Source organism: Neoarius graeffei, chromosome 9 (genome assembly GCF_027579695.1).
Source record: "Neoarius graeffei isolate fNeoGra1 chromosome 9, fNeoGra1.pri, whole genome shotgun sequence".
Classification (NCBI taxonomy): Eukaryota; Metazoa; Chordata; class Actinopteri; order Siluriformes; family Ariidae; genus Neoarius; species Neoarius graeffei.
The window spans coordinates 88,394,660-88,421,178 of NC_083577.1; the positions used below are offsets into that span (position 1 = coordinate 88,394,660).

The window sequence follows — 26,519 nt, forward strand, 5'->3', positions numbered from 1 at the left end:
TGTCACACAACACACTGATATCACAGAAATACATCATCAGGAGTACAAGGTTCTCCATGGGTTCAATATAATTAGTATAAAGTGCTAAGTCACATGACCATGCTAATATACACTACAACACTGAGTGAACACACACACACACGCCTCACTTTGGCGATGTAAAGAACTTCTTTTTCGATGGTTCAGGTTTTGGTTTGGTTCTGGAATACAGCAGGATTCAAAAATTAATTTTTCATGAGGTTTGTGAGAGAGAGTGAATGAGTGAGTGTGTGTGTGTGTGTGTGTGTGTGTGTGTCTGCCTTACGGGTTGTTGAAAGCACTGCCCAGGATCTTGATCTTGCCCTTGATGGAAGAGCTGCCTGGAGTCGTGCTGTACTTGGCCAGCTCAGGAGAGGTAACTGGTTTGAACATCCGATCTGTCACACACACACACACACACACCTATTGCATATACTTTGATGCACAATAAATATTTGAAGCTAGACAAAATGTGACCTGTGTAATTCTTACAATTTTCATTTATGCAAATTAGGCTTAATCTACTAACCCCATTTCCAGAAAAGTTGGGCTATTTTCCAAAATACTACACACACACACACACACACACACCCGTTCAAAAGTTTGGGGTCACCCAGACAATTTAGTGTTTTCCATGAAAAGTCACACTTTTATTTACCACCATAAGTTGTAAAATGAATAGAAAATATAGTCGAGACATTTTTCTGGCCATTTTGAGCATTTAATCGACCCCACAAATGTGATGCTCCAGAAACTCAATCTGCTCAAAGGAAGGTCAGTTTTATAGCTTCTCTAAAGAGCTCAACTGTTTTCAGCTGTGCTAACATGATTGTACAAGGGTTTTCTAATCATCCATTAGCCTTCTGAGGCAATGAGCAAACACATTGTACCATTAGAACACTGGAGTGAGAGTTGCTGGAAATGGGCCTCTATGGACCCTTTTCACGTGACGTCACGACAAACGCGGCCACCATTTTGGACATGTACTACCAGTAGTTTACCACAGCCAGCATTGAGGAACGGCAGCAAAGAAAGTGTTTATTTTCAGCAAGACTTCCATCATGCCACTATATTGTTGTGCACCTGGATGTAGTAACCATCAACAAACAAGGCAAGGGTTATCATTTTATCGGATCCCGGTAGATGCTGACCGACGGAGAAGATGGATAGCGGCATACCAACGCTTGTGTAGTGACCACTTTGTTGGAGGTAAGACGAATAAAATTAGCCAGAAAAGGCATTACATTGCTGTTAACATTCCATTCTAGTTTACTGTAATTATGATCTGGCAGCTATTTACACCGGATCCAGTGTAAATAGCTGCCGGAGCCAACGTCCGAGGTTCCGGAGCGCGCTAGCTCGCGGCCGGCAGCTATTTACACTGGATCCGGTGTAAATAGCTGCCAGATCATAATTACAGTAAACTAGTAAATACAGTTTTCTGCATCTCGCTCCTTTTTCTTTTATGTTTGTCGCCTTCCTCGCATTCAAACCGATTCGAGCCGAAGTCCACTACATGTCCAAAATGGCGGTCGTGTTTACGAAGGTCACGTGACTGAAAAGGGTCTATACACCTATGGAGATATTGCACCAAAAACCAGACATTTGCAGCTAGAATAGTCATTTACCACATTAGCAATGTATAGAGTGGATTTCTGATTAGTTTAAAGTGATCTTCATTGAAAAGAACAGTGCTTTCCTTTCAAAAATAAGGACATTTCAAAGTGACCCCAAACTTTTGAACGGTAGCGTATATATAAACCTCTGCAATTAGTTAATTCACACGAACCTTTATTTAACTGACAAAAGTACAAAGAAAAGATTTCCAATTGTTTCACTGGCAAAATAAGACTGAAAAGTTCATCGGAAATTCAAGTAACACCATTCTAGAAGATTCCACAATAAGCAGGTTAATTGGTCACATGATCGGGTCTAAAAGGAGCAGCACTAAAGGCTCAGTCTTTACAAGTAAGAATGGGGCGTGGCCCACTGCTTTGTGCTAAAAATCATGAGAGGATTGTTCGTCAATTCAAAAAGAACATTTCTCAACGCAAGATTTTAGGTCTTTCAAAATCTACAGTCCGTAATACTGTGAAAAGATTCAGGGACTTCAGAGACATCTCAGTGTGTAAAGGGCGTGGTCAGAAACCACTGTTGAATGGGCGTGACCTTCGAGTCCTCAGGCAGCACTGCCTGAGAAACCGTCATGCTAAATGTAACAAATATAGCCACATGGGCTCGGGAGGGCTTCAGAAAACCGTCATCACTTAGCACAGTCCACCGCTACATCCAGAAACTGTATTACACAAGGAGGAAGCCGTTCATCAGTTCTATACAGAAACGCTGCTGATTTCTCTGGGCCGGAACTCATCTCAGATGGACTGAAAGACGGTGGAAACGTGTGCTGTGGTCAGATGAGTCACATTTCAGCTCGTTTTTGGGAAAACTGGACATTGAGTTCTCAGTGCCAAACATGAACATGACCATCCAGTTTATCAGAGAAAGGTGTAAAAGCAGCATCTGTGATGGTATGGGGGGCATCAGTGCCCACGGCATGGGGGAGGGGCATGTGTCTGAAGGTACCATGGGGTGTACATTGGGATTTTAGAGAGACGACATCATCAAGGTGACATCTCTTCCTGAGAAGTCCATGCTTATTTGAGCAGGACACTGCCAAGCTTCATTCTGCACAGGCTACAACAGCGTGGCTTCATAGACACAGAGTGCGTGCGCTTGACTGGCCTGCTGCCAGTCCAGATCCATCTCCTATTGAGAATGTATGGTGCATCATGAAGAGGAGAATCGGATAATGGAGACCACGGACTGTTGAGCAGCTGCAATCTTGTATCAAAAAAGAATGGACAAAAATTCCAAATCGCGAAACTGCAACAATTAGTTTCCTCAGATCCTATATGATTAAAAAGTGTTATTAAAGGAAATGTGATGGAACACAATGGTAATAATGTCTCTGTCCCAACTTTTTTTTTTTGAGTGTGTTGAAGGAATCAAATTCTCACTTTGTTTATATTTACAAACTACAATTAAGTTGCGTCAGTAAAACTATTGAAAATCTATTCTTTGTACTTTGTCAGTTAAATAAAGGTTTGTGTAAATTAGCAAATCAAGTTTTTGTTTTTAATACATTTTGGAAAATAGCGCAACTTTTCTGGAAATGGGGTTAGTAATTAAGATATGAATTAAAATAATTTTTTAAAAATATTTTATTTTTTACTCAAGAAAAACACCATGTGATATTCTAAAAATAGTATAAAATTTTAATATAAAAAGGCCATGAAGTATGTGCACCCCTGGCCATCACACCAATATGTGGTTCTTCCTCACACTGTTCTCAAAGTCTGAAGCACGCAGTTGTATAAACTGTCTATGTTTGCTGTAACATTACAGTTTCCCTTCACTGGAACTAAGAGTCCAAACCTGTTCCAACATGACGATGCTCCTGGACACAAAGCACAGGAGCTCCATGAAGACATGGTGTGTGAAGGTTGGAGTGAAGAACTCGAGTGACCTGTACAGAACCCTAACTGAACTCAACCCCACTGAACACCTTTAGGATGAACTAGAACTGGAACCTCAACAACCTCAACATCCCAACATCAGTATCTGATCTCACGAATGCTCTTGTAGCTGAACTGAATGAACACAGATCCCCACAGCCACGCCCCAAAATCTAGTGGAAAGTCTTCCCAGAAGAGAAGAGGGGTGCACATACTTTTGGCTATGGAGTGTATTTATTGATCTGACTTCAAAAGCAAGATGGCTTTAAGCTCCACCCACTTCAAAAGACACCAAGTGTCAGAAAATGTGCTGATCGCATAAATACATTAATCTGGAAAGAAAGGAAAAAAAAAAAAAGATTGTGTGTTTACCTCGGTCTGTGGATGGAGAGGAGCTGCCGATGTTGGACCAGATTACTGAAGAGATCAGCTGATCTCGGTCCATGGGCGTGTGAGATCTGGGCTGATCTCTCACCGGGTGTGAGAGAGATCTGGGCTGATCTCTCTCTGCAGTAAGGAGGCTGTTCCAGTAATCAGCCGGGAGAGAGAGCAGCCGCAACACCACCTGACGCACAAAAGTCACGACAAAATAAGACTGGACAGTACAGAGCAGTGAGGTCTCACTCACACACACACACACACACACACCTGAGTGTGTTACTCACTTTGGGTTGCGTGTTGGTGTCCCTCATGATGGTAAGCGGAGACGGCTCAGACATGCCGTGCCCGATAATGGTGGGTCCAAAAACACGAGCCAGATTATTCTGATCCATCTGACACGGAGGACTCTGAGTCACTCTGAAACACAGCCACCGGCTCACGGAGTCACGTTTAAAGGAACATTAAGTGTTCAGGTCGACAGTAATAACACCATGTGGGGAAAAACAATGTTAAAACACGTGAACATGCAATACAGAGGTGCACAGTGCTTCAGTTCCAAATATATATGACCACTTCACAAGTAATCAGTTATTTCGTGTGTGTGTGTGTGTGTGTGTGTGTGTGTGTTACCTCTGTAGATGCAGGATCAGGAAGGCGAGAGTCTCCCTGTTCGGCTGTGGAAGTTCTCCGATGGCCTGAATCATCATCGCTGAGCTGTTATCATCATCTGACAACTCTATCAACCAATGATCAACATGGGAATGAGGTACAGAGGCCACACCCACTCAGCTCCAGAAGCCACGCCCCCTCGGCCGTGCCCCCTCCCCTCAGACACGGCCCCAGAGGCCACGCCCCCTCCCCTCAGACACGGCCCCAGAGGCCACGCCCCCTCCCCTCAGACACGGCCCCAGAGGGGAGCAAACAGAGTCAAGCCTCATTTCCACACTTTAATCATCAGAGCAGAAATTCAGGAGCTGATCCTGACTGATGATTCCGGATGGAGGATCTGTAGCCTGGAGACTGAACGCTGTCCGAATTCAACACCATGGAAAGTTCAGGGCTGAACAAACACTGGACCAAGAACAATTTAGTTTAAACTTCATAATATTTCTAAAAATTCCTTTGAGGGAAAATGTCAAAAGTTCATGATGAAATCTACTGAACTTACACCAGAGAACAAAAAACTGTAATTCAGAAATCCAGCTGAGCCGGACGTCTCTTCATCAACACTGGGAGCTCAGAGACTTTAGATTTAGAATGACGTTAATTTGCTGATCATTGTGTACATTCTGGATATATAATGTAGGGACGCATCAATCTTTCAACCCATGAGGAAGGAGGAATCAATAGACCTTACTCCAGGTTTGACTCAGCAGTTCAGTATGACATGACTTTCAGTTCTGACTCTAAAGTTTCACTTCAAACTCAGAATAACAGCAGGCGTGTGTGCGCGCGCTGAAATATTACCTGCTGCCTCCATGAAGGTTTTGTGGAGTTTGAAGGTGACTAGTGGCTCTCGGAGTTTCCTCAGGAAGTCCTTCAGGAGGCCACAGACCACGTGAACCTCATCCACACGGTGCAGCAGGAGAGGACCTTTAGCACTGAGGTACCGCTCCCGTAACTCCTTCACCGCCCGCTCTCCTCCCGGGACACGGTACAGCCCCTTCTACACACACACACACACACACACACACACACACTTCACCTCAGATCCGGGAGGAAAAGGTGAAAAAGAGGAGAGGAAAGGGACGGAAAGGGGAGTGGCTTAGATGGAAAGATAAGAAATTGAAGTACCGAAAGGGAAGGAAAGGGGAGTGGCCTGGATGGAAAGATAAGAAGCTGAGGTTCTGAAAGGAAAAAAAAAGGAAAGGGGAGTGGCCTGGATGGAAAGATAAGAAACTGAAGTACTGAAAGAAAAAAAAAAAGGAAAGGGGAGTGGCCTGGATGGAAAGATAAGAAGCTGAAGTACTGAAAGGGAAGAAAAAGGGAGTGGCCTGGATGGAAAAATAAGAAACTGAAGTACTGAAAGGGAAGGAAAGGGGAGTGGCCTGGATGGAAAGATAAGAAACTGAAGTACTGAAAGGGAAGGAAAGGGGAGTGGCCTGGATGGAAAGATAAGAAACTGAAGTACTGAAAGGGAAGGAAAGGGGAGTGGCCTGGATTGAAAAATAAGAAGCTGAAGTACTGAAAGGGAAGGAAAGGGGAGTGGCCTGGATGGAAAGATAAGAAGCTGAAGTACTGAAAGGGAAGGAAAGGGGAGTGGCCTGGATTAAAAAATAAGAAGCTGAAGTACTGAAAGGGAAGGAAAGGGGAGTGGCCTGGATGGAAAGATAAGAAACTGAAGTACTGAAAGGGAAGGAAAGGGGAGTGGCCTGGATTGAAAAATAAGAAACTGACCTACCGAAAGGAAATGGGAGTGGCCTAGATGGAAAAATAAGAAACTGAAGTACTGAAAGGGAAGGAAAGGGGAGTGGCCTGGATGGAAAGATAAGAAGCTGAAGTACTGAAAGGGAAGGAAAGGGGAGTGGCCTGGATGGAAAGATAAGAAACTGAAGTACTGAAAGGGAAGGAAAGGGGAGTGGCCTGGATGGAAAGATAAGAAACTGAAGTACTGAAAGGGAAGGAAAGGGGAGTGGCCTGGATGGAAAGATAAGAAGCTGAAGTACTGAAAGGGAAGGAAAGAAATGTAAAGGAGATTCCTCAGTGCTGTGTGATCAATAAGGCAGGTGTTTACCTCCTGAAGGCCACGTCGCTCAATTTCTTCAACACACTGAATGATCAGGGCTGGGATCCGGGGTGGAGTGGAGGGACAAAAACTCTCCAACGCCCCCTACAGAGGAACATCACAAACATGAGGAACCCAGAAGAACAGAGCAAGATCATCTCAACGAGAGAGAGCAAGCGAGCATGAGATACTGGGATATTGTTCATTTGTCCATTCATCCATTTATTTATCCTGTCCATCCAATCAGCTTTCTTCCATTTTTACACCTTCTCTTCTCCATCCATCTGTTCATCCGACTCCATTCCCCAGCCATCTTAATGTTATCCAAATATTTACAGTCTTTAGCCCGTGTCCTTACCCAGAGTGACTACAGAAGTGCTTTACTGTCTCCGTCAGTGCGCGGTGTTCGCGGATCAGAGGCGACGTGGTGCAGTGTGGGGGGTTACGAGCGTTACGGGGCTCAGAGCTGCTCTGGTTTGGGATTTATAGGCAAGTATCGGGTTTTAAATCTGATGCAGCAGCGACAGGAAACCAGTGGAGAGAGAGGAGCAATGGGGTGGTGTGGGACAGTGTTGGGGAGTAACGGAATACATGTACCGGCGTTACGTATTCAAAATACAAATGAGTAACTGTATTCCGTTACAGTTACCGCTTAAATGGGTGGCAATTAAAATAGTTACTTTGTAAAAATAAATGGATTACACGGCGGTATTTTCCAGTTTAACGTGTTTAGCTATCCCCTCTCTAATTTTGGTAATTCCATGCATTGCCAGAAACCCAAACAACGCGCAATAAGAGCTTCTAATGTAAATGTCCTCCTAACGGTGTCGTCAGTTAGACAACGGACCCGGAGCAAGCACAACAGAGTCAGCAGGACCCAAGCAAGAATGCCTTTCTTACGTGGAAATTCAGACACCACTTCACATTCAAAGAAGAAAGGGACGGGCGAAATCTGACCGTGCAATGCAAACTCTGTGTACCAGCAACCAAACTGCTGTCAGCGTCGAAAGACTCCACCTCCAACCTAAAGAAACATCTTCAAGCAAGTTATTTTTCTAAATTAAAAAAAAAAAAACCCGATGCTAGCCTACTGCAACTAGTTGTTTTAGTTGTAGGTATCTCTAGCTACCTGGGTTATGTGCCAATGTTCTACTGCAATGTGATTTATTTAGCCATCGATTACTAAGGCTTCTCGCCATTGAGGTTAGCTAGCTGAAAACCTGCAGCCGACAACCTGCTAGCTGAAATCATGTGCAGTTCTAGTTAACGCCATTTATAAGGCTTAAATCAGAGAGGGCAAATGCGGAGCATTCAATATTCAGTATTCAATTATCTTTGCTTAGGCCTAAATGTTTCTGCAGTTTTTGTCTGGTAATGGTGCTTGGCTAGCAAAACTGTTAAGGATAGTCATAGCTTACTAATGGCAAAGTTTCACTGAACATGTATAGACGTGTTAAATAGGTTGTGGTGGTTATCGCTGATTTTTATTATCATCATATGTTTAGCTATTGTAGCTTAATCATTATCTCATCTCATTATCTGTAGCCGCTTTATCCTGTTCTACAGGGTCGCAGGCGAGCTGGAGCCTATCCCAGCTGACTATGGGCGAAAGGCGGGGTACACCCTGGACAAGTCGCCAGGTCATCACAGGGCTGACACATAGACACAGACAACCATTCACACTCACATTCACATCTACGCTCAATTTAGAGTCACCAGTTAACCTAACCTGCATGTCTTTGGACTGTGGGGGAAACCGGAGCACCCGGAGGAAACCCACGCGGACACGGGGAGAACATGCAAACTCCACACAGAAAGGCCCTCGCCGGCCACGGGGCTCGAACCCGGACCTTCTTGCTGTGAGGCGACAGCGCTAACCACTACACCACCGTGCCGCCTTAATCATCATCATACCACTCAATTTTTGTAATATCGAGACAGTGAACTATTACAGGTAGGTTTACTCATGCTGCTAAACTGTTTTCATATGAGTTTGCACAGTTTTATTCTAAGCATCAGGCTTCTCTACTGTATTTTTGCGAAGCCAAACGGTCCGCTCTAAGAGAGAGAAGTTGGTGTTGTGCGGGATCATGGACGAGTTACTGCAAAAAAACGCTGTCTAAATATCCTGTTTCTCATAAAAAAAAGAAATCAAATTGAGTTTTTATTGTTTTTAGAACAAATTGACCTGGATGCCTCCCTGGGGAGGTGTTCCAGGCATGTCCCCCCGGGAGGAGGCCCCGGGGAAGACCCAGGACACGCTGGAAGGACTATGTCTCTCAGCTGGCTTGGGAATGCCTCGGTGTTCTTCCCGAGGAGCTGGCCGAGGTGTCTGGGGAAAGGGAAGTTTGGGCTTCCATGCTCAGACTGCTGCCTCCGCGACCCGGCCCCGGATAAGCGGAAGACGACGAGAAGAGACAAATTGACAAAATATTCTTAGTCTAGCAAATTTGCTTGTTTAAAGTAAAATTATAGGCTACTTAAAAGATTTAGAAATAGTTCCTATTTTTGGAATGACGTTTGTGTAGAGTCTTCGTAAGTCAATTTGTTCTGAAAGCAATACCAACTAGAATTTTTAAATCTTAATATAAAAGTAATACCAGTGGACAGGGTGGACATTAAGGCAGCAGTTTATACAGTGATCTTGTATAGTAAACCATTTCTGTATCAGGCCCATGTTTTCTCTCCGTCTGTCCTTTTTTGTCAGAGGATGCATCCCAGAGTCATGCACAGTTTATCCAAAACATCGGATCATGGTGATGAACAAAGCGGCAGAGATGCAACGCCTCCTCCTCTCAAACAAGCCATCCTTAGCACTCCAGCCATCACCCAAAGGAGAGTAAATGCCTTGGTATTTCACTTCACAGTCAACAAAGTGCAGCCCTTTTCTACTGTTGAGAACCAGTCATTCCGTAAGACGGTTGAAGGACTAAGTGGGGCAGGACTCCTGTGTGCACAAAAACACTGATGATGCACATTGAGAAAACCTTTCAAAAAAATTAAGGAAGATGGAACTGAAATTCTTCAACAACATGCTCAAAATGTGTGCACAACAGCTGATATATGGAACGCGCATCACAGAAGTTTCATTGGCATCACATGCCACTGGATCGAGTCAGACACATTAGATCGCAAGTCTGCTGCATTGGCGTGTGAGAGGATAAGAGACCGTCACACCTATGACGTTATTGCTGCCAAAATAAGCCAGGTTCATGCTGAATTCCATATCCAAGGCAAGGTTAGTGCTACAGTCACAGACAACGGGAGCAATTTTGTGAAAGCTTTCAATGAATATGGAGGATCGGATACAGAAGATGATCTGGAAGACACAGATGATGTACAGTTTGCTGATGTCACTTCAGCCCTTGAGGAGGAGCAAGAGTATGAGGAGCTAAACTTCTTTTTGCCACCACACCATTGATGCGCTGCGCACACTTTAAATCTCATTGCCACGACTGACCTTGATAAAGTTGCTTCACAGGGTGTTTCCAGGAAATTATATAGGAGCGCAATGGCAAAATGTGCTGCCATCTGGAATAAGGCTCATCGCTCATCAGGTGCTTCTGACACAATTGAAGAAATTGCCCAAATGAGATGTGTTGTGTCTTCAGTGACTAGGTGGAGTTCAGAGTACCATGCAATCGAGAAGCTAATGAGTCTACCAGAAAGTCAGCTCAGTGAAATCTATGACCAACTGAAAGCTGCATCCCCAAGAGACAAAACTGAACAGTTTTGCACTCAAGTTTCCACCAATGAAGAGTTTATAACATCAACGAAACTGTCTTCATGTTAAAACTGTTAACGTTATAGTCATGCTGTCTGTTGTTGCCCAAATGAGGATGGGTTCCCTTTTGAGTCTGGTTCCTCTCGAGGTTTCTTCCTCATGTTGTCTGAGGGAGTTTTTCCTTGCCACCGTCGCCACAGGCTTGCTCATTGGGGATAGACTAGGGATAAAATTAGCTCATATTTTAAGTCGTTCAAATTCTGTAAAGCTGCTTTGCGACAATGTTTAAAGTGCTATACAAATAAACTTGACTTGACCATGTTTCTCAAAGAGTACACAGCCATTCTGAAACCACTTGCCCACTCAGTCAGCCTGCTCCAGGGGGAAAAGAACTGTTATTTCGGTTATGTGATTCCCACCCTTCTCAGTCTGAAAGCCAAGTTATCTGAAAAGTTGACACAAGTGCAATTTTCAACTCGCATCCTCTTAGGAGTCATCAAAGCCATCGACACTTGATTTGCAGCTGTGTTGGCCTCCCGTGAGGCAAGGATGGCAGCATCCACCATCCCAAAATTTCGACTGTGGTGGCTTGCCGATGATGAGAGAGAATCCATGAGAAGAATAATGGTCCAAGAGGCTCGTCTCCTCAACACAGAACCATCTAAATGATACCAGCACCACTGCTGCCTCAGTGGGAAATGAGCCAGAAGGAGATGATGACGACAACTTCTTCAGTTTTCAGAGTCCACAGGTGACCAGTTCTACAGCAGAGGATGAGGTACAGAGGTAACTTCAAGATTCTGATAAGACATCGGCCTCATTAAAGGCATATCCAGTGATCAGAGCCCTCTTCTTGAAATATAATACAACTCTGCCGTCGAGTGCTCCTGTGGAACATCTCTTTAGCCAGGGAGGACTTATTTTCACCCCACACCGTAACCGTATGACAGACAAGCACTTTGAACAGGTGCTCTTGCTGCGTTACAACCGTCTTTACTGGACTGTAGAATAATAGGAAGGTTGCTGAAAATATCTTGGTCTTGTTCACAGATGATACATTTTCACTTGTAACCTCATTTGTTTTCGGGCATGCCTTTGAGAAGCAGCACCTCACATGTTTACTGCAAGTGTTTGCCAATTATTGGATTTTTGAAGAGATTTAAGTTTGTTTGTTTTTTTTTCAACCAAGCAGTTCAGCATTGACTCCTTGGATAGTTCTTGTCGCAAGCCCCTTGTTAAATGGCTATGAAGTAATGTTGCTGGGTTGCACTTAAACATATCAGAAATCAGAATCAGAAACACTTTAATTGCCAGGTATGTGGACACACACGAGGAATTTGACTCCGGTTCACTTAGCTCTCATAGTACAAAACAGATAAAAAAAAAGCGTAGACACAAAACAAACAAACAAGCAAACAACAACAAAAATAGGTGCATAGTGCAAAGTAATCCAGGTAAGTCAAGTATGGGATAGTTAAATAAATATAAAGTATACAGTGAGCACAGAATGACGGTATAAGTGTTCAGATATTTTACAAGTGATATTACTGATATATGAATCTGGATTGTAGCTGTTCATCACAGAAAGGATTTCCCTTTTGGTGCAATATGGTGCATAGTGCAAAGAAGAATAGTAAATTTAAATAAGTATAAATATAAGTAACAGTGAGCACAGAATGACGGTACGAGTGTGCAGATATTTTGCAAGTGATATTACTGATATAGAATCTGGATTTTAGCTGTTCATCACAGAGACAGCCTGAGGGAAGAAACTATTCTTGTGTCTGGTTGTTTTTGCATACAGTGATCTATATCGCCTCCCTGAGGGGAGAAGATTAAACAGATTGTGACCAGAGTGTGATGGGTCCTCAGAGATGTTACCTGCCCGTTTCCTGACTCTGGACAAGTACAAGTCTTGGATGGAGGGCAGGTTGACACCAATAATTTTCTCTGCAGACCTTATTGTCCATTGCAGTCTGTTCTTCTCCTGTTTGGTGACTGATCCAAACCAAACCATCTTGTGTTTATTATAAATTATATCTGATGGCAAGGTTTAAATAGCATTTTGTCATTGTCACATCAAGTCTGAATATTTTGATTTGAATTGAAGGATCTTTAATAATTTGAAATTATTGGTGGAAAAATAATACTGTAAGTAAATGCAAACAAAACAAAATCTCAAGTTTTTTAAAATTGTTTTATAAAACCTATTTCATGTCTTTCTGTTGTCCTAATCAGGAAAAGAGTAATTGGAAATGCTGATTTTTTTTTCTCGTGCAAGGCTACTTTTTATTTTAACTTAGTGATGGAAAATGTTGCTGACCATAACAGTAAGTACTTTTCAGTGACATGTTTTATGTTTGTTTAACACTCTTCCACCTTTGTGAATAAAGAAATGGTTAAGTAAAGCCTGGGCTTTCTTATTATCTTTAATTATCTTTAAGCAGGGTTGTTTTACAATCAGGGTACAAAGTTTGTGTCACAGGGGTCCAAAATTCAAATTGATTCAAACTGGTTCTTGTCCCAGTTTTTAAGTGAAGGACGAGTTAAAGAACAGATTTCAGGTCATTTTTTGACATGTGTCTATGGTAGTTTTGTGTAATCTGCTATAAGATAAAGAAGATGAAGTGTAGCTTTAAGCAGGGCTGGAAGAAACAAATGAAGTGATTCTCGGAGAGGACTTTTTTTTTTTTTTTGGACAATTCAGAATCCACTACTTCCATAGTGCTTTTAAATATAAGGCTGTAAGCTTTGTGTTAGTTGTCTCTAATATTTATGTCCCAATATCTTGACCACATTTTAGGATGAAAATCATTTTAGATATGTTATTTTATATTGAAAAATTAGCTGTCTCGGAGAGGACATTTTTTTTTTTTTTTACACAATTACATACTAATTTGATCAAAATAGTCTGAAAACTTACTGGCATTCAACATTAAAACTTAACTATGTTTCCAATGATATGGAACCAAATATGTGTTTTATGGTATAAAGAATGATGTAAGTGCATCCCTTTTGGCATCCCTGTGGTCAAAAAAGCACTTTTTCTAAATGACACGAGTAATTTTGCTAAATATGAAATATATTGCCATACATTCACCAAAAATAACGTTATCACCAAATTTTTTTTTGCATGGTAAATAGAGCGATCACAGGGCTACAATAAACAACCGAGTTTATTTAGTCAAGCCGTTTGATATTGAAGATAAGTGTTAAATGTGATTTTTAGCTTGCGTACCCTGATTGTAAAACAACCCAGCAGATAAACCATCTTATGTTAACAAACCCTAATATTTTCTCCTCTACAGCAAATGTATTGGAGACCGGAGCTAAACAGCCAATTTGTAGAGAAAAACAAACAAGAATTTGCAGGATGTGATTGCTACATTCATGCAGTTGTAAAAAGCATGACAATATATTAATAATAATAATAATAATAAATTTTCTTTGGAGCACCTTTCAAGATACCCAAGGACACTTTATAAAAAAAAAAAAAAGAGTGTAAAAATTGTAAGTAAAAGTCAAAGTAGAACTAGTTAAAAAGCACAGAAGCATGACACAGAATCAGCAACAAAGTTAAAAAAAAACAAACAAACAAAAAAAAAACAGATAATGCAGAAATACAATTAAAAATAATAATAAAATAAAAATTATTAATAAAAATAACCTCAATCATTCAGCATTATGAGGAGAAAGCAAGGGTAAAAAGATAAGTTTTGAGCATGGTTTTAAAAGATGAAAGGGAGGTGCATTGACGCAATGAAAGTGGGCGGCTGTTCCAGAGTTTGGGGCCAGCCACACTAAAAGCCCCATCACCCATAGATCGGAGATTTGTGGAAGGGGTGGTGAGAAGGAGTGTATCAGAGGAGCGTAAATTTCGGGTGGGTAAGTATGGAGTGAGAAGACTAGAGAGGTAGGTGGGTGCTAGGTTGTGCTGGGCCTTGTAAACAAGGAGGAGGATTTTGAAATGGATGCGAAATTTAACAGGAAGCCAGTGTAGCTGATGGAGGATGGGTGTGATGTGATGCCAAGGTCTAGTATGGGTGAGGAGTCTAGCTGCAGAGTTTTGGATGTGTTGTAGTCCGTTTATTGATTTGCTTAAGTAATTAAGTAATCCAAAGTATTCAGAATAAGTTACTCACATTGAGTAACTTAACGGAATACGTTACAAACTACATTTTGGGGCATGTATTCTATAACGGAACACATTTTAAAAGTAACCCTCCCAACACTGGTGTGGGAAAACTTAGGAAAGTGGTTGTGTGTGTTACCTCATTCGGCTGGGCAGTTCTCTGTGTATTCTGGAAACATTTTTCCACACACAGGTGTTTACACTCGGGATGAGCGATCACACGGCAGTCCCTGCACTTCATCGCCACTTTCCCAAAACGGATCCTTTTCTTACAGGGAGTGCAGGTCTCGGGACGGATCACCTGCAGGGGGGGCAGAGGGGGCATGAACATAATCACAGCACGGGGCAGTGTCCCAAATACTAGTAAGGTAGAGACTCATACAGTTTTGGGCTGGAAGACATGCTGGACAATATTCTGCTGGACGTTAGCGTCCACAATGGGATTGAAAGATGGAGGAACTTCGGGTTCTGCACTGGTCTCTTCCATCTGCGTAATCACCATGTCAACCTCAGTGATTTCAGACTGAGCCCACACTGATGTCTGCTCTGTAACACACACACACACACACACATTTCTTTCCTGACTTATTTCTATCCTTCCTTTATTTTCTTTCTCTCTTTCTCAACAGTGTAAAAGATTGACGTAATTAACTAATAAAGCACAAAATTAAAAGTACAGAAGCCTCATTCATACACAGAGCTTACACCTCCTCAGGGGTAATAAGAAATACTCGGGGGGGGGGGGGGGGGGGGGGTGTATATTTACAGAAGCTTTGAACCAATGGGTTCATCACATACAACATTTCCAAAAGAACAGCAGGAATTAGCGACACTCCACGGATACGTAGCGCTTTATAGCTGAAAGTGGACCTCCTCCTCCTCCTCCTCCTCCCACACTCCAGATCAACCTTCACAGCTCCAGTCAGAAGAACGGTCACCTGTTTCCACGTACTGAAAGTCATTTCATTCTATAAAATCAACAAATCCCTTTTAAAACCCACCCAGATCAGAAGCGAGACGCTTCCATGATGCACGTTCTTCCGAAGGGATATTTTTAACCAGATCTTTTAACGTCACGTCTCAGACACAACTTCTATTTCACCTTCCGCACAGTTCTTTCTTCTTATCTCCACCACGGTCAACGCAGTCATGCAAGACCCCATATTTAAAATTTAAAATATTCAATTTGAATTTGCATTGCCCATGTATGGATATTTGTGGGTGGTAACTGGGCAGGAGAAAGGTGGATTCACCTGCGTATACTTTCATGAAGCTTTATAAAGCGTACAGGCGTGCATAGGCAGGTTTTTTTTTTTTAAATCAGATTTTCTTGTGCATGTACCATTTCATGGATTTAGTGTGCATGCTCAGGTTTTACTCTTTAATCCATGTAAAGATTTCTAAATTTTTAAATGAGGCTCCTGGTTATTAAAGGTGGTGATGTAATCGAGCCTCACCGCTCACAGACGGCAGGAGATCAGCTCGGGGGGTTCTGATGGGCTCCGGTGTTTCCTGAGTGATGTCAATCACCATGTGGAGCTGACCGCCATTATCAGGGGTAGTGACTGATGCCGTAACCACTGTCGCCTCCACTTCCTAATCTCTCACACACACACACAGAGAGGAAATTAAGTTCATCTCAGAGCCCATCACATATCTCTACATCCACATTATGATGGTCACTCTGCTTTTCCTGCAAGCGTCATTTATAATTTATTTAATCACTTCGCCACCCAAGTTAGCGAGGCAATGTGAGATGACCAGATTATAATAAATGATCCAACATGTTCAGATTAGTGAGTAAGGAGACACTGCTGGATTATTAAAACTTCTATATATGTTTAAAAAAAATCTTCATTGTGTTGACTGCACATCAGTTTACCAATAAAACGCGTTGCTTTATATTCGTGTCCTTTCAATTATGCTAAATCATTTTGATTACGCAAGTTCAAATATTCCGAGAAATTTAGTGGATATAAAAATATCTTTTGCTATCCAAAATAACCTTGCGCATAATTTTTACAGCTTCTTGTGTTTACACAAGTAATTTTAAAAAAAATGAAGCATTTAATTTTCCTGACATTTGTTACAATTAACATTATTTATTGACTCATCAATTCCATCTTGTACAATTTTGCAAAACAGCATTTTACAGTGAAATCTAATGTGTATTAAAAAAAAAATGACTCATGAACCTTCTCTGGTGGTCTCGCACTGAGCAGGTCTCCAGAACGTCCACTGAGTCGCCCACGTTTCTGGATCGGAAATCCGACACTTGGCCCCATCGACGAACGCTGAAAACGTGCAGGACGAAAACAGAAGAAAAAAAAAACGGGTTTCTCTCCAAATAACATATTCCACATAAACACACTGTAATTGTGCACATCAACAAGTTAAAGTAAAAACAGAAAGAGAGACCGAATGAATGATGCTCACTCTTTTCTCCCGAGATCTCGACTTCAGAGGCTTCACAACAGCCGTACTGTCAAAATCCTACAAACACAATCCGCCATGTTGGAGATAGGATTCGGCTGTGTGGTACGTACAACCCCGATTCCAAAAAAGTTGGGACAAAGTACAAATTGTAAATAAAAATGGAATGCAATAATTTACAAATCTCAAAAACTGATATTGTATTCACAATAGAACATAGACAACATATCAAATGTCGAAAGTGAGACATTTTGAAATTTCATGCCAAATATTGGCTCATTTGAAATTTCATGACAGCAACACATCTCAAAAAGTTGGGACAGGGGCAATAAGAGGCTGGAAAAGTTAAAGGTACAAAAAAGGAACAGCTGGAGGACCAAATTGCAACTCATTAGGTCAGACCTGGGCATTTTCCGGCCCGCGGGCCGCATCCGGCCCTTTGGTTCATTCTGACCGGCCCGCGTAAGGTTAATTAGAAATTACAAAATAAACGTATTTTCTAATTTTACCTCATGCATGGACTGAATGTGCATTGCTTTTATTTTGAAGTTGTGTTCAACAAAAATGCAATGCGCGCAACATGAACATGACATGAAATCCCACGAAACCTAATCCCGCGATAACCATTTCCGTAATTTGTCCAGACCAACCACAAACTTGTACGTCATCCTTCAAACGGTCCAGCCAATCACATAGTGTGACGTCACCAGCAGGCGCCGGAGCCCGAGCCGATCTGTAGATCCGATTCCTACACCGAATCGACTGATGATCATCTGTCAGCTGTGCTTCGCATCTCCGCCTCAGACATTCAACCTGACTCTGATGCACTCGTTAAAGACCAACAGAGACTAGATTTCTCTCACTGAACAAATGAAAAACTGAAAAACACCAAATGAGGTGATTAGACTACAAATGTGGGCATCATTATTATAATATGATGTATCTTGCTTGATATTTGGAGTAGAAAGGCAATATTGTGATGTCTTTATTGTGTTTTGGGGTGAATGTGACTTGAAAAAAAAAAAGGTACAAACGTTCACATTTTGTTAATCATTGTTTTGGGAAATTTGATCGAATAAATGACATTTTTTGTAAGGCAACCTCGTTTTTTCCATACTCTTACCAGTCTTAGCAGCTTGTAAAAACAATGATATTTATTGCTTTATATAAAGAAATACAATTAATATTATGCAGAATTTAGTTCAGCTTTTTGGTCCGGCCCTCCACAAAATTTTCTGTTTCTCACGTGGCCCCATGGAAAAAAATAATTGCCCACCCCTGCATTAGGTCAATTGGCAATAGGTCATTAACATGACTGGGTATAAAAAGAGCATCTTGGAGTGGCAGCGGCTCTCAGAAGTAAAGATGGGAAGAGGATCACCAATCCCCCTAATTCTGCGCCGACAAATAGTGGAGCAATATCAGAAAGGAGTTCGACAGTGTAAAATTGCAAAGAGTTTGAACATATCATCATCTACAGTGCATAATATCATCAAAAGATTCAGAGAATCTGGAAGAATCTCTGTGCGTAAGGGTCAAGGCCGGAAAACCATACTGGGTGCCCGTGATCTCCGGGCCCTTAGACGGCACTGCATCACATACAGGCATGCTTCTGTATTGGAAATCACAAAATGGGCTCAGGAATATTTCCAGACAACATTATCTGTGAACACAATTCACCGTGCCATCCGCCGTTGCCAGCTAAAACTCTATAGTTCAAAGAAGAAGCCGTATCTAAACACGGTCCAGAAGCGCAGACGTCTTCTCTGGGCCAAGGCTCATTTAAAATGGACTGTGGCAAAGTGGAAAACTGTTCTGTGGTCAGACGAATCAAAATTTGAAGTTCTTTATGGAAATCAGGGACGCCGTGTCATTCGGACTAAAGAGGAGAAGGATGACCCAATTTGTTATCAGCGCTCAGTTCAGAAGCCTGCATCTCTGATGGTATGGGGTTGCATTAGTGTGTGTGGCATGGGCAGCTTACACATCTGGAAAGACACCATCAATGCTGAAAGGTATATCCAGGTTCTAGAGCAACATATGCTCCCATCCAGACGACGTCTCTTTCAGGGAAGACCTTGCATTTTCCAACATGACAATGCCAAACCACATACTGCATCAATTACAGCATCATGGCTGCGTAGAAGAAGGGTCCGGGTACTGAACTGGCCAGCCTGCAGTCCAGATCTTTCACCCATAGAAAACATTTGGCGCATCATAAAACGGAAGATACGACAAAAAAGACCTAAGACAGTTGAGCAACTAGAATCCTACATTAGACAAGAATGGGTTAACATTCCTATCCCTAAACTTGAGCAACTTGTCTCCTCAGTCCCCAGACGTTTACAGACTGTTGTAAAGAGAAAAGGGGATGTCTCACAGTGGGAAACATGGCCTTGTCCCAACTTTTTTGAGATGTGTTGGCATGAAATTTAAAATCACCTAATTTTTCTCTTTAAATGATACATTTTCTCAGTTTAAACATTTGATATGTCATCTATGTTCTATTCTGAATAAAATATGGAATTTTGAAACTTCCACATCATTGCATTCCGTTTTTATTTACAATTTGTACTTTGTCCCAACTTTTTTGGAATCAGGGTTGTATAATGCAATATTTTTCAAATTGATATTCTTATAAAACCTGTTTGTGGTCACCTGAACCTACCAGGTCATCATCAGTCCTGTCATAGCTGATGTCTGAATGAGACAGGAAAGACGACTCGTCGATCACAGACAACCTGATATTCATTAAAAAAAGGATGCATTAAAAGATGTTTCAAACATTTGTAATGATTAAATCTATAAAACGTACACAGTCTGAAAACTGGAGGGGGAATATGAATCTTGTAGAAGAAGCACCACCACCAGAGAGCATGTACAACACCTGAATACCTCTGCATTGACAAGAAATACAACTGTCTTTCAACAAATCAATCAATCAGTCATTCTCCAGAACCTTCTTGCCAAACTGGCGAAAGTTCCAAATGACAAGGAACCCTGACATTTATTTAGGGTTCATAGAACCACAGTCACTTGTGTTACCATTTCATCCCTCCAAGGCACATGGTTACACTCATCTCGGAGTAGCACAGACTTCCTGCAATGGTAAACCTCTAACTAAGAACTACCAGGAGGAGAAAACACTAAGTCAGGATAGAAGATGGGCTTTGAGTAGGTCTGGAGGCCACCATGGTAAGGACATCCACCACCCAGGGGTCCAGCCTTTCTAGAAACTTTAGGGATCCACTCTGTCTTACCTCTGCAAGGTAAGAGGGTTAAATGGTCCACACTATAAAAAAGGTACACACTGGACAGAGCCAGGAATCTACTAGATAACACCTAACCCTATTGAGCTCCTGAAATAATTCCTCCAGAATACTCCCCACAGTGGAAATGGACCTCAAGCTCTTAAAATGGTCCTAAGGTTACAGAGTTCCTGAAAGGGGAAAGTTGACCTGAGGATGGATGGTTCAAATAACAAGGCTAAGCAAGATATGGTCTACGGCATGGGCATCCAATTTTATCTGTAAAGGTGCTGTTGTGAAAGAAGGTTCTCATCCTATGTAAGCAGGAGTCACACCTGAAATCAGTTAATCTTGGCCTTCAGCTAACTAAACCCAATGTGACTCCTGCTTGGAGAGCTACAGGTTCACCCTGATTGAAGACTACAACTGATATGACCTGGACAAGGTCCATCAAATTGTCTGGCCGCCATGCAATGCATGCATGTCAAGCATAACACTGACCTAGTAGTTAGTGTGTCTGCCTCTCGATCAGATCAAAGACCATCACAAAAATGGTACCTACTGCCATCTGGCAAGACATGCTGCAATACAGATGCGAGTGGGGAGGCAAACTCTCACAGTTACCAGAGGACCAGCCCCCCACTGTAACCCTAGCTGGAAAGGCAAGAGGCATAGTGCTATAGAAGCAGAGATTGGCGCCGCCCAATGCGCCTTAAAGGCCTGATTATTACTGGGATGGGAGACTGCCTGGGAAGACCAGGTCTTGGCATGGGAAGGACTTTGACTTTAGGGATTCTAGCACAAGAGGGAGGTCCTACATGTATGCGAGCTGAGAGAAGCAGTTGTAAGTGTTGGCTCAGCTGGTAGGCCATTAATCAACCTGAAAGAAACTCGGAGATGCAAGTGTAGACATAGAATCCTCACACTTATCTGATAAGATGTAAAAAGGAAGACTGACCCCTCAGATGTAAGGAGAACTCTGTTGAGAAGCTCAAGCCTCCGAGTTGCACAGTCACAGCCCCAGAGGTTTCTCAGTCTTTCTGAGACCGAGTCTTTATTTAATTTTTACTTGATCTTGACTTGGCCTAGGCTAGTCCTGGTCTTGATCATGGTGATCTTAATCAAAAGGGTGGTGGTAGTTCAACACCACGATTAAGAAATGTTGCACTGGATAGCAACTTGGACTGTTTCTAGGCTTTTTAATGTGGTTGTTGGTCGTCATGGTGCCTGAGGGTTTGTGATAAGAGTGCTGCTTTGACTGAGCGCCTTGAGCCAGATTCAGCTAAAGTTACTGAGTACCTGAAAAGGTTCCTTTAGTGGAAACACACTCTTAAGGCACTTTTAAACTGGAGGAACTTTTCATAGTTCTTAGAACTCTTGGAGGAAGTTCCCCCTTATTTATTTAAAGAGTCCACGCTACAGGAACTGAGGATGATTGTGATTCTTAGAACACCATATTGAGGGACTTTTTTAGCTCCTACTTCAGGGTAGGTTCTCTTCCAACACAAGAGGAACCACAAGTGATGTAATGGTATAGTGACTGGTGGAACATGAACCAATGCAGCACTGGCAACCATAATTTTTTAAAAATCTGTGTAAAATTTTAGCCACGTATACAGGTCTTAACATCAGCGTTAAGAAATGGAAAAACAAAAATTGACAAATGAAGCAACAGAGAAGTCCAGGCTTTACTGAGTGTAGATGCGACGGAGGAAATCCAGACCTTACAGTCTCCTTCGTTCTATAGCTCAGTGGAATGATCTGTTTCTATAGAAACGTGAGACTGAACCATGACACAAAAGTGCATAAGTTTAAATCTGAATGTTGATAGTTTGATGTTTTCACAGAAACACAAGAACATCATGTTTCTGTGAAAAAATACGTCACAACCTGGCCTGACAATGCACTCTCCAAACTACAAGACTGCTTCAATCAGACAGACTGGGACTTATTTGAACACCAGGAGCTGGAGATATTCACAGGAACGGTACTGGACTATATCAAGTTCTGCATCGGGAATGTGACAGTGGACAAAAACGTCCGGGTTTTCCCAAACCAGAAACCCTGCCAGATGAGAACCAGCCAGGTCTGCTCACTCCTCAAGGCCTGCGATGCTGCCTTCAGGTAAGGTGACAGAGCTCTGTACAGAGCTGCTTGAGCTGACCTGAAAAGAGGAATTTAAAAAAGCCAAGGCGGACCATAGGATGAGTATAGAGTCCCACCTGTCCAGCAACAACACATGGGAGGTGTGGCGGGGTATACAAGACATCACAACTTTTAGAGGCTGTGATGCGTCAACAGGAGACCTGAGTACACCGCTGGCAGAGGAGCTAAATTGCTTCTTTGCTTGCTTTGAAACATCCCAGCAGCACTCATCTGCTCCATCCCTGCCCCCACCCTGTTCCTGCACCACTCCATTCACTGTACAGGAGCACGATGTCAGACAGATGCTCCTGGCAGTGAACCCCAAGAAAGCTACCGCCCCAGACGGAATACCTGGCAAGGTGCTCAGAGCGTGCGCCCATCAGCTCGCCCTCACCTTCACCAGAATCTTCAACCTCTCCCTGGCTCAGGCAGTCATCCCTTCTACCGCTCATCCATTGAGAGCCTGCTGACGTACTATCACAGTATGGTACGGCAGCTGCACTGCTGCAGACAGGGAGAGGCTCCAGAGAGTAGTAAAGGCAGCATAGAAGATCATCGGCTGCCCTCTCCCCTCCCTGATGGACATTTGCACCTCCCACTGCCTCAGCAGAGCTAAGAACATTATCAAGGACAGCTCCCACCCTGGCTTTGATCTATTTGACCTGCTGCCCTCAGGGAGGCGCTACAGGTGCATCAAGACAAAAACAAATAGATTCAAAAACAGCTTCTTTCCAAAAGCCATAACCATCCTGAACTCGAATATGCACTGACTTTATAGTCTATAGTTATAGCCCCCAGACTCTCCCTGTGCAACACCCCACTCCATAATGTGGAACACAACACTGTACATAGCACCCCTTTTTTTTTTTTGCACTATATTCTTTGTTCTGTGTTTATATTGCATATTTTTATGCTGTTTGCACTGTGATCGGAGTTGCTTTTAATCTCATGGTACATGTGTATAGTGACAAAGGCATTCTAATTCTAATCAATGGACAAGATGCACATTCATATGAAAAACAACAAACGAGTGACATCGCTATAGCAACCATCAGCCAGCTTATGCAAACAGAAAAAAAAATAAAATAAAAGCTCTTGAAGGTGTATAGTTCTTGGAGGAGATCCCCAGGGAGTAGTCCCTCTCAATGAGAGACCCGAGAACTGTTTGGTCTGAAAGCACCTTTACGTTCCCGTATTAAACACGTACCCAAAGTTTCTAAACTCCTGAGGTTTCTGGGACAAAAACATGGCTGAATTTACAGAGTTCCTGACAAAATATCTGTATTTCAAATCAAGTCCATTATTATTAGGTGTGTGTGTACCGTTTGTTTCTGTGCTGTATGACGTTAGCTCCTTGGTGATGGAAGTTTGCCAGCATGTTTCTCTGTTCCTCATTAAGGCAGGAACTTGATTTGCCATCCTGAGCAAGGATTTCGGTCATCAGTAGCATCTGGCGTTCCTGTCAGGAAATGATCACTTTCCTTCAGCGTGCACATTGAACAGTTTATAAATAATAAAAGCACAATACCATTATCAAGGATTCACAATTAATATTTTACTTCCCTGTGCTACTATAAAGTCATTTTTCACCTGAAATGGTCCATAATTGTTAAATAACTGAATAAAAACAAGAGTCATGTTCAGCAGCGTCGTACCAAGTACTGATAGTCCGCCTCAACTTTAAAACGTTTTTTGATCTCCACGTCCACCTGATTGCGGGCATGTTTGAGTTTGACCTCCAGGGCGGCTCGGGCCACGTCTGATTTCACCAGCAGCTCTTTGTATTTCTTCAGCTCGAGTTCGGCGTGGAGCCATTTCTTCCTGACCGCCTCGAAGTTTCTCACCACCTCAATAAGCTCTGCAGGAGAAATCACGGAGGGAAAAAAGGTCAACAAAAAATACAAAAAGTCAAGAAATACATTTTTTTTGAGATGTAAGTCACCCCCCAAAAAAAGTCAGCAAAAAAGAAAACCAGAAGATAACTTTTGAAAAAAAAGTCAACAACAAGAAAAAAGGCAAGAAGAAAAAAAAAACAAAGAAAAATTACATCAACAAGAAATGTAAAAAAAAAAAAAAGGAAACAAGAAATTTAAAAAGCTGAGAAAAATAAAAGCCAACAAGAAACCAGGACTAAGATAAGAAATTTAATGTCACTACGTGACGCAGAAAAACTAGTTCATGCTTTTGTTCCCTCCAGGTTGGATTATTGTAATGCCTTACTGTCTGGATGTTCCAATAAGTACATAAACAAGCTCCAGTTAGTTCAAAATGCAGCAGCAAGAGTCCTTACTAGAACTAGAAAATATGACCCCATCACCCCTGTCTTATCCACACTGCATTGGCTCCCAATCAAATTTTGTATTGATTATAAAATACTACTATTGACCTTTAAAGCACTGAATGGTCTCGCACCACAGTACCTGAGTGAACTTCTGGTCCTCTATGACCCGCCACGCCTACTTAGATCAAAAGGTGCAGGCTATCTGCTGGTACCTCGTATAGTGAAGGCTACATCAGGGGGCAGAGCCTTTTCTTACAAAGCCCCACAGTTATGGAACAGCCTTCCAAGTAGTGTTCGGGAATCAGACACAGTCTCAGTGTTTAAGTCTCGGCTGAAAACATATCTGTTTAGTCAAGCCTTGTGTTAATGGTGTTTGAGGTAAAGGTGTAGATCTGGAGGATCCTCAGACATAGAGTGTTCTGGTAAACTGGGATGTATGGATGCTGTCAGTCCCCACTCGCTTGCTCACTCGAGTTTGTTGACGGTGTAGTGGCTGCTGCCCAGGGCTCCCTCATGCCTGTGTTACCTTCTGGCTCTCCCCTTTTAGTTATTCTGTTATAGTTAGTCTCGCCGGAGTCCCTGCTTGCACTCAGTGCAAACTGTATCCTGTTCTTACTCATTAGGTGATGCCAGGCATACCCAACAACCTGTGTCCCCCCGTCTGTCTCTCTCTCTCTCTCTCTGTGTGTGTTGAGTTACATGTCGATCCTGAAACAGCAGTGATGCTGACCTCTCCTGCTCTTCAGACCTGCCTGATCCATCCTGATGCCCTACTTCTGGCTGGAGTCTCATCACATTGCCCCTGTGGAGGACGGCCCCATATGAACAGTCTAAAGACACACTTAGAAGACGCTCTGGTCACTTAGAGTTTTGCTACGATGGCTGAGGACTACAAATCGGCACGATAACTTTAGGACTGCAGGTGTCATGAACAGTTTTATACTCACTATAATGAATTTCCTGATTACACTGTTGTACTTTGTGACTCTATAGGACACAGTTAGAGAAGAGAGTTATTTATAATCACGCGATCTGTTATCACCCAGATGAGGATGGGTTCCCTTTAGAGTCCGGTTCCTCTCGAGGTTTCTTCCTCATATCGCCTGAGGGAGTTTTTCCTCAACACCACAGGCTTGCTCATTGGGGATAAATACATTTATTAGGGATAAAATTAGCTCATGTTTAAAGTCTTTTAATTTTCTGAAAAGCTGCTTTGCGACAAAGTCTGTTGTTAAAAGCACGATACAAATAAACCGACTCGACTGGTGTGTGTGTGTGTGTGTGTGTGTGAACGCAGAGCTCCTCTGTTAAAGCGGTTTATATTTACGCCAACCTGCTGAGCATCAGGAGTTTTTGGAGGAAAAAATAAAATGTTTAACATATACACATACATATATTATATATATATATATATATATATATATATATATATATATATATATATATATATTATATATATCACAAAACAAAACTAAATATAGTATGGTATATTTTAATAAATGAAAAAAGTAAACATTTTCACAGAAATAAATACTTGCTGCTTTGGAGGAAAACACTTTAAATAAATAAAAATATTGGATAGCTGTTTATACAAAAAAAAAAGCAGAAAGAACAAAACAACATCACATCCTGTTTACTGTAACTTCAAGGCACCTGATCACGTGGTTTCTGCCTGAAAAAACCCATCACCTGAGTGCAGAGAGAGAGAGACTCGCGCATGCGCACAACACCCCAAACCTCTGTACTATGACTTATTCTGAGATGATGTGTGTGGAAGCGGACTACAGGAAATAAAACCAACAGAGGGAGGAGGATGAAGCCCACGCGGAACTTACCGAGCTCAGAGTGTGTGTTTTGCTCTAAAGCGAGTCGGTGTAAACACAAATTCAGCAGCTCCCTGATGAACTCCTCTCCCAT

At 42.3% G+C, this 26,519-nt stretch overlaps 1 protein-coding gene across 1 annotated transcript; it reads right to left on the reverse strand.

Annotated features, from left to right (window-relative positions):
• Nucleotides 1–145: 145 nt before the first annotated feature.
• On the reverse strand, nucleotides 146–26,519 carry si:ch1073-416j23.1 (rac GTPase-activating protein 1). Its single transcript, XM_060928901.1, has 16 exons — nucleotides 26,438–26,519; nucleotides 23,977–24,179; nucleotides 23,644–23,780; nucleotides 19,573–19,669; nucleotides 16,932–16,988; nucleotides 16,691–16,789; nucleotides 15,953–16,091; nucleotides 14,878–15,041; nucleotides 14,635–14,796; nucleotides 6,649–6,744; nucleotides 5,382–5,580; nucleotides 4,545–4,650; nucleotides 4,199–4,331; nucleotides 3,906–4,098; nucleotides 305–416; nucleotides 146–218 (listed from the first exon to the last, which is right to left on the reverse strand). The coding sequence occupies exons 1-16, from the start codon at nucleotides 26,517–26,519 to the stop codon at nucleotides 146–148; spliced, it is 2,052 nt and encodes a 683-aa protein (XP_060784884.1).